A 9,435-nucleotide genomic window follows, 5' to 3' on the forward strand; every position below is an offset into this window, starting at 1 on the left:
AGGCTGGAGGCCAGGGGTCCAGCTGCCAGTCAAGCCCAGGTGCCCCTGTGTGACAGGCAGGCTCCTAAACAATGCCTCGACTGCTAGGTGAAGCACCCACCCAGAAATATTTTTTTTAATATAACTCTTAGAAAAGTTTATGAAGCAACTTAGTTTTGTTTTGTTGTTTGCTGGTTTGTTTTTCTTTTCTTTTAAAATTTATTTATTTGAAAGAATAGGAGATTGAGATTTTCCCTCCATCGGTTCACTCTTCACGTGGACACAATGTCCAGGACTAAGCCAGGCCAAAGAGTAAGGAGCTTCTTTCTGGTTGCTCTTGTGGGTGGCAGATGCCCAACACTTGAATCATTCCACTCTTTCCCAGACCAGTAGCAAGGAGCTAGATCAGAACTGCAGCAGCTGGGACACGAACCAGTGCCCCTATGGGATGCCATTATTGCAGGCAACAGCTGTCCTTGCTGTGCCACAGTGCTAGCCCTGCATCCTTGTTCTTAACTTTAAGGAGCCTTAAATGGGATTTTAGACTCTAACTTCTATGCTAGAGTATGCTTTTAGAAGGCTAACAGGAGAGTAATTGAATGGCTAAAAAACCGTACCTTCATACTTCGTGGAAAGATGGAGAACAGTTAGATAATCTATCCCAGCTAACAGGCCACCACTCATCCTGTGTACATGGGTATACATTTTTATTCCTTCTGGTCTTAGAAAAATATTTTCATTTTTAAAAGAATATTTATTTATTTTTATTGGAAAGGCAGATTTGTAGAGAGAAGGAGAGATGGGGAGAAAGCTCTTCCATCTGCTGGTTCACTCCCCAAGTGTCTGTCATGTCAGGAGCTGAGCTGATCTGAAGCCAGGAGCCAGGAGCTTTTTTCAGGTCTCCGACGCAGGTGCAGGTCCCAAGGCTTTGGGCATCCTTTATTGCATTCCCAGGCCACAAGCAGGGAGCTAGATGGCGAGTGGTGCCCACATGGGATCTCGGTAATTGAGTTCAACAATTTAGCCGCTATGCCGAGCCTTGACAGAGAGATCTTTCATTCACTAGTCACTACCCAGGTAGCTACAGTGGCTAAGGCTGGGCCAGGCCAAAGCCAGGAGTCTCAGTCTTTTAGCTTCCTGCATGGGTGACCGAGGCCCAAGCACTTCAGCCATCTCTGATGGCTTTTCCCAGTCATTTGCAGGGAGCTGAATTAAAAGTGGGACACAAACTGGCATTCATATGGGGTTTTAGCCTTGCACTGGGAGGTTTACCACATATACCACAATGCTGGCGCCTGGTAAACATTTTCTTAATTGACATGGTATGTAGGTTTAAAAAAAAAAAGCAACAGTTGACAGCTCTCTGACAGCTCAAAATGCAGAATTTATTGGGAGTAGCTTTATTTTTTTATGATTTATTTCTGTTTATTAGAAAAGGGTTGCAGAGAAAGAAAAGATATAGAACTTCCATCTGCTGGTTCAAACCTAAATGAGCACAAAATCCAGACTGAGGCCAGGAAACAGGACCCTCATCACCCTCATCGGTGTTTCTCACGTGGATGCAGGAGCCCAAGAACTTGTGCCATCTTCTGCTTTCCCAAACCTTCAGCAGGGAGCTGGATCAGAAGTGGCGCAGCCAGGACTTGAACCAGTGCCATATGGGATTGCAGGCCTCATGGGAGCAGCTTTTCCTGCCATGCCACACTGTCAGCCCTACTTTTTTTTTTGAAGATTTATGTATTTGTTGGAAAGGCAGAGTGGCAGAGATAGGACATTCCAGATCCCCATACTGGCTGGGACTGGAACAGAGCTAAAGCCAGGAGCCTGGAACTTCATCTACTCCCATTGAGATGCAGGGACCCACACATTTGTGCCATCTTCAGCTGCTTTTCCAGGCACATTGGCAGGTAGCCAGATCATAAATGGAGTAGCTGGGGCTTGAGCCACATCCTCTGATATAGAACACTGGTGACTCCAATGGTAGTCTATCATGCTATGCCACATTGCCACATTTTTTGAAAGAGAATTGTACTCTGTATCTACTTTATTTTCTGTGATTAACTTGCCAATTCCCTGGTTTATATTAGCAAGCATCATTATTTGGAAACTGAAATTGCTAAGTTTACCACTAGCCTGTTTATCAAATCCTTTACGTATTCTCCCTGATCCAATCTCTACATGTTTAAAATTCAAATGTATTTTTAAATTAAGATAAAGGCTCCATCTGCAAGTATAGGGTACCAATCTGTTGAATCATTGCCTTTCCCCAGATCGTACGACATGGTGGCAGTCTGGGCCTTGGTTTGGCTGCCATGGGAACCGCACGCCAGGATGTGTATGATTTGCTAAAAACAAACCTTTATCAGGATGATGCGGTAACAGGTAAGCCACAAACTAGGATTAATTTATACACCTTTTAATATAGTTGTTTCCTGGTATCTGAGAAAGAATGTTTCTAAGATTGTCCTACTGTTACCAAAACTGAAGGGTGCTCACGTCTTAAATTGCAGGTGATCTGCACTCATAAATGCCACATAGATACTTGTACTCTGGTGTTTGAGGAATGAAGACCAGAAGTTTATACTTCCATTAAGATTTATTTTGTTTTTATTACAAAGTCAGATATACAGAGAGGAAGAGAGATAGAGAGGAAGATCTTTCGTTCGATGATTCACTCCCCAAGTGAGCGCAACAGCCGATGCTATGCCTATCCGAAGCCAGGATCCAGGAACTTCTTCCAGGTCTCCCACATAGGTGCAGGGTCCCAAAGCCTTGGGCCATCCTCGACTGCTTTCCCAGGCCACAAGCAGGGATCAGGATGGGAAGTGGAGCTGCCGGGATTCGAACCGGTGACCATATGGGATCCTGGTGTGTTCAAGGCGAGGACTTTAACCGCTAGACCACGGCACCGGGTCCTCAGATGCAATTCTTTCCCCAAATATATACTCATGATTGATTAGATCCCCAGTTGTATAAGCTGTGAATATGGAGAACAAACTGTTTCTAGCCTCCTAAAGCTCCATTGGGTTTTCTAATCAAGGAATTTTTACTTGAAGATGGAGTGAACTTTGCCGCTTTTGTCAGGCTGTCTTACAAAACGTGTTTTGTGATACACAAGCTTTAAAATTCATTCCAATTTTAGTATATTTGCTGCCGAAGCGAGCACCCAAACTTTAAAATTATACACACCTTGCGTGTCTCCTTGATGACTGACTTGCAAATGACAATTTATTTATTAGTGACCTACTTCTGTCATTTGCCTGTTCTGTTTATTTGCTGATAATGTTGAAAGGGTTGTCATAACATCTCCTTTATAGTCACAGTAGAGTTTGCACATTCTGTCAAGATTTAAATGTGAGATATTTGTCTTTTTATCAGGTGGTTTGAAGGAAAATGCTATCAGAAATGCTGGTTTATTGGGTTCATTTATTCATTAAGGTTTTGTCCTTTAATTGCTAGGAGAGGCAGCTGGCTTGGCCTTGGGTTTGGTCATGTTGGGCTCGAAGAATGCCCAGGCTATTGAGGACATGGTGGGCTATGCCCAGGAAACTCAGCATGAGAAGATCCTGCGGGGTCTCGCGGTGGGCATTGCGTTGGTGATGTATGGGCGGATGGAAGAAGCGGATGCGCTCATCGAGTCTCTCTGTCGTGACAAGGTGAGCGCCGTGTGACTGCTGCTCCCCTGCACTGGTCACTTTCTGGTCACCTCCAGCATGTGAAAAACACTTTAGCTGCAGCCTCAATTCTGTTTTCATCAGAATACTTCAGTATATTTGTCCGTAAAACTCCTCACAAGAAATACAACCGAATCGAAGAAAGGAAGACATTGAAAAGGGTGCATGAAGTACTTTAGGATTTTAAATGTTGCCACGTCTTCAGATCAGTAGTATGCAGATGAGCAGGTCCAGCACTTTATACCTTTGTTTATTTTCAGGGTGTTAGTTGTATTATCCTTCATCAGAAAACAATGCCCATCTCTATACCTACTTGAATTTTTTTCCCTGTCGCCTTTTGTTCTGACTGGGGTATTATATTTGGGCGGTAGTAAGTGGTAATGCTGCCTTCTGTAGTCTGCTAAAAAGAAATACTAGCTGATTGATAAAAAATTTATTCAGTTATCTGTTTTATCTTTTTGCCCTAAAATTTGCTGCCCTCAATTAAATAATAAGGTAAAAATAAGTTTAGATGTAGACTTAGAAGCCCGCTTCCTTGTTGCTTGTTTGATGAATGCAAGTTGGCTTCAGTCGGGTAGGGCTGTTGGTAGGAACCTGAGATGCTGCTTCCTACAAAGTGTGAGTCAGGACACAAAGACCTCTTGTATTGAATATTGGAAACTAAAAGCAGTTGATCTCTCCTGTGGTAGAATTTATTTCCCTACTCATTTAGGAAATTACCAATCACAAAAGAAATTGTCTTGAGTTTAAAAGTTGATTGTTGATGCGGAGTCATTCTTTCCTAGGACCCGATTCTTCGACGTTCTGGGATGTATACTGTGGCTATGGCTTACTGTGGCTCTGGTAACAACAAAGCTATTCGCCGCCTGCTGCATGTTGCTGTAAGTGCCTGGCTTGCTGGAAGACAGTGTGGAAGGGAAGGCAGCAGGTGCCCACGGTAACCAGGGGTAGTACGCTCAGGTTCACATTCTGTCAGCAGGTCCAGCGGTTCAGACATGACCCTAGGTTCACTCAGCTGTTTGAAAGCATACAGGACAGAATAACGTGCATTAGTGTGAATCAGAATTGTTAAAGCCAGTCAGATATAACTTCTGAAAGCCCACAGCAGGGGCACCCTCACTTGTAAAGGATGAGACCATGTGAGGATGTGGCTCTGTTCTCAATGACAGGAACCATGTGTTTTTCCTGCCTGTGGCATTAGCTTCAAGGAACTCCTCAGGGACTTAGGCACAGGAAAGCCAGTGCCCATGTGTTGCTGTCAACTTCCTCCACCTCTTGTGCTAACAGTTGAGATGGAGATTATCGGCAGTAAATGAAGTTGCCTTCTTGCAGAGTGGATATTCCACGTATGTCTTAATTTCGCATGTGGTGAAGCATGGTCCAGGGAGAGGGTGAACCCAAGGTCACTGTGTGCAGAACGGGCTAGAGCGATGACTAACTCCTTCCCAGAGATACTCCCATCCCACAGTATTTAGTGTGCTTTTACTTTTCATGATTTCATTATTTTATATAATAAGGTGTGTTATAATTTTTTATGCACACACATAGGGTTAGTGGAAGGTCATTCTAATAATGACTGTTAATGAGGCCTGGCTACATTTGAACAGTGGCCTCTCATATCAGTTTAGTAGTGTATGACGTAAAATAATCATCCCTAACTTTTCCCCCAGGTAAGTGATGTCAATGACGACGTCAGGAGAGCAGCAGTAGAATCACTTGGGTTCATTTTATTCAGGTAACAATTTATATTCTGTTTCATTTTTATACTCATCGAAGGGAAACTATTGAGTGTATTTTGGGTTGGCATGAGAACCATTAAACAACAAGAATTACATCATGGGATTCTAAGTACCTACTTAAGTCAAAATAATACTTCCAGTATCCTCTTTGTGTATTTTGGTAATTTAGTTGTATAATTCTTGACTCTCTTTGATAAGATTAAAAGATCAAGAATAAAAGGTGAACCTTGATAAAGAGCTGGTGCAATGACCTGCTGGCTAATCCTTGCCTTGCATCAACTGGGATCTCATATGGGCACCAGTTTGTGTCTCAGCTGCTGCACTTCCCATCCAGATCCCTGCTTGTGGCCTGGGAAAGCAGTGGCAGATGGCCCCAAAGAGTGGGACCCTGCACCTGCGGGGAGACCCGGAAGAAGCTCCTGGCTCCTGGCTTTTGATAGCACAGCTCCAGCTATTGCTTCCACTTGGGAAGTGAACCAGCGGTCGGAAGATCTCTCTTCTCTAAATCTGCCTTTCCAACAAAAATAAATAAATAACAACAACAACAAAAAGCCTTGTTTACAGCCAGAATGGTGGATATGGAGATGCCTTTGACACTCTAAGCCAGTGTTTCCTGGGTTGACATGCAGCTCAGCCTTATGTTATTAGCTGTGTGAACTGTGGTAGGGTTTTTTGTTTGTTTTTTGATTTATTTATTTTACTTGAAAGTCAGAGGAAGGGAAGGGAGTATAGAAAGAAAAATAGATTTTCCCTGTACTGGTTTATACCCCAAAGGGTCCCAACATCTAGATCTGGGAGCCAAGAGCTTCGTTCAGATTTCCCACATGGGTGCAGGGGCCCAAGGACTTAAACCACTCTCTGCTGTCCTCCCGGGTTACCATGAGGGAGCTGGATGAGAAGTGCAGCAGCTAGGACTCAGACCAGCATCCATGTGGGATGCCAGTGTTGCAGGTGGAGGATAGCATGCTAAGCCTTCACACCAGCCCCTGAGATTGTTTTTTTGGACAGTGAAATGAATGAGCATCCTTTGTACTGTTAGAGCAGTGTGTGACACTAATAAGTGGTGTGTTAGTAACTGTAGTTGTGGTTGTCCTGGTAGAGGGGAAGGTAGTGCTTCATCCTGCAGTTGTCATTGCTGTCGGTCCAGCCCCAGTCTCAAACATCCATGTTCATTGAACCCAAATAGTTTCCTCTTTTAAGATTTATTTTATTTGCTGATTCACTCCCTAAATGTTTATAACATTAGGGCCTGGGAACCCCATCAGGGTCTCCCACTTGAGTCATGGTAGTCCATGTACTTGGGCCATTTTCTGCTGCTTTTCCAGGCACATTAACAGACAGCTGGGTCCAAAGCAGAGCAGGTCTTAAGCAGGTTTTCTGATTGATGTGTTGGCATCACAGGTGGCAGATTAATGCACTACACTACAATGCTGGCATTAAGCATATATAAAGAATGCAGAGTAGAAGGTCTTGTTTTGCACTATTTGGACATTGCTTGTCTTAGCTTACTTGTGATGCAGTTGCACAGTGAGTTCCCAAGGTACGTGGAGGGTGAGTCAAATGTCTTAACATCCTTTTACTCCCTAGAAGAGATTTTCTACTCTAGGTTCCCTGGAAGCAGATCTCTGTTGTAAAGATTGTAATGTAATATAACAGGTATTTCTTCTTGAATAACCTCTGTGAACTAATTACAGCATCATCTCCGTTACAATCCTAGATAGGAATTCATCCATTTACTGCCAACTATAAAACATTTTCTTCCTAGCGCGGAAAAAAACATTGAGTAATACAGAGCACAGCTCCTTACAGTGCGCTAATAATTTCTCCTTACATTGCTTTGCTTGAATGAGATTATTGATCAAAATGCTAATACCTTCATTGTATTATCTTCTAACCTTCATTTGTTCAGTTTATTCACAAAGACACCTGAAATCCTTCACTAATCTTAATGACATAGTATTTATTCTAATCTACTACTCTGATTCTTCTGAAACCGAAGGTGCAATTTCTTAGGTTTGACCAGTTTCTCTTGTGATAATGAGATCTGACAAAACCAATATTAAACATTAGTGTTTTTTAGATCTGTAATAGACCCCACACTTAGGATTTCTTGGATCATTTCCCCAGTTTTTTCTAGTAAAACCACTGGAATGTTTAGCCACTGTTTTTCATACCTTTGCCATGTTCTGTTCATTCTCCAAAATTCATTAATAGTGGTTCCACAAAAACCTCCATAAATTTGATTTCTTTTGCTGAAATAATTTAGTTCTGAGCTCACTGACCTCATTAAGGAACTCTTTAACCCACTGAGCCACAGTACCAGGCTTTAAGTGCTTCCTGATTTTAAAGGTACATTCTGAGTTTTCTTTACATAATATTCTTTAAGAAGTAGCAACTGGGCCTGGCATGGTAGCCTCGGAGCTAAAGTCCTCACCTTGCATATGCCGGGATTCCATATGGGCACCATTTCTAATCTCAATGGCGCTGCTTCCCATTCAGCTCCCTGGTTGTGGCCTGGAAAAGCAATCGAGGTCGGCCCAAAGTTTTGTTACCCTGCACCCACATGGGAGACCAGGAGGAAGCTCTGGGCTCCTGGCTTTGTATCAGCACAGCTCCTGCTGTTGTGGCTGCTTGGGATTGAGTCAACAGACAGAAGATTTTCCTCTCTGTCTCTCCTCCTCTCTGTATATCTGACTTTCCAAAAAAGAATAAATAAATCTTAAAAATGTAGCAACTGGAAAAGATATAGAGACATTCTTAGTTACAGATAAAGAAAAGATTAAATATAACTTAAAAGCAGGTTTTCTAAATTTTAATTTAGTGACATTTCTCTTGAGTGAGAATTTATATGATTTTTAGCTATTTAATTATATTTGAAAAGGTGAAATTATAGAGAAAGAGAATCTTGCTTCCACTGGTTCACTTCTCAAGGAGCCTCAATGGCCAGAGCTGGGTCAGTCTGAAGCCAAGAGCCTGGAACTTCTTCCAGATCTCCCATATGGGTGCCAGTTTGTGTCCCCGCTGCTCCACTTCCCTTGCAGCTCCCTGCTGTGGCCTGGGAAAGCAGCAGAAAGTGGCTCAAAGCCTTGGGACCCTGTACCCACATGAGAAACCCAGAAGAAGCTCTGGCTCCTAGCTCCTGGTTCCAGATCTGCTGAGCTCTGGCCGTTGCAGAAGATCTTTGTCTTATTTCTGTAAATCTGCCTTTCAAGTAAAAATACGTAAGAAATACATAAGTAAACTAGTACTATCATTTTTTAAAGATAAGGAGGTCAAATTCCAAAATGATTGGTACACGTTTCATTGTTACTGGGTTGAATAGAAAAGCTGAGAATCTAACAGATCCATAGTAGACCAGTAATTTTTAAGTGTTTTAAAAATCAGCTTTCCAGGGAATGGCAGATTGTGCTCATTACCAGATTTAACAGGGAACAAAAACACAGAATAATGAGACTCAATTAAAAAATGTCAGGATTGTTTCCCTTAGTCCTTGAGCCAGGACAAGCCGTCATAATCTAAGTTTATGAAGTTGCTTCAAGTTTACATCCCCAGGTTGCTGTCCCATGCTCTCAGTTGTTTATGTTCGTTAATAGCTTTAAGAAACATAGTACAGTTCAGATAACATGAATGGTTTCATTTGCTTTCATTTCTCCAAGAGACCCTCCTGGGATAATGCCGTTAACCCAGCCATTTAGCAAACAGCTCTAATTCTGAGCTCTGTTATTTTATGAAACTCAGCTGCTGTCTCTCCGAGCCCTTTCATCAAGATAGTTTCCTTACCAAAGGAAGATCACAGCCACATGTAACTAGCCCAGGCTGTAAATGGCAAACCTAATTCATGCCTAGATGTGATTGTTACACGCACACACTTTTAGCTCTGTCCCTGTCGTACAGTTCTGTGTGTGCCTTATGCCTTTACCGTGTGATGACAGGGTTAGTGCTCATTTATTTTATTCATAGCACAGCCTTGCATATGATTAGAAACTAAAGTAAGTTTTATGATATTCATCTATTAAGCTTAAAATTTATTAACTTTTGTATCA

General features: G+C 42.4%; 1 protein-coding gene across 2 annotated transcripts in view; it reads left to right on the forward strand.

Moving 5' to 3' along the window:
* Positions 1–9,435, forward strand: part of PSMD1 (proteasome 26S subunit, non-ATPase 1) — a 75,523-nt gene that overhangs the window by 20,483 nt on the left and 45,605 nt on the right. For both annotated transcript variants that reach the window (XM_040972282.1, XM_040972283.1), the window contains exons 13-16: positions 2,250–2,361; positions 3,439–3,635; positions 4,439–4,534; positions 5,324–5,388. In XM_040972282.1, coding sequence (XP_040828216.1) covers positions 2,250–2,361; positions 3,439–3,635; positions 4,439–4,534; positions 5,324–5,388 — 470 coding nt within the window. The remainder of the gene's footprint in view (positions 1–2,249; positions 2,362–3,438; positions 3,636–4,438; positions 4,535–5,323; positions 5,389–9,435) is intronic.

This window comes from Ochotona curzoniae, unplaced genomic scaffold (genome assembly GCF_017591425.1).
Source record: "Ochotona curzoniae isolate NIBS_2020 unplaced genomic scaffold, NIBS_Ocur_1.0 contig_2294, whole genome shotgun sequence".
Taxonomy (NCBI): domain Eukaryota; kingdom Metazoa; phylum Chordata; class Mammalia; order Lagomorpha; family Ochotonidae; genus Ochotona; species Ochotona curzoniae.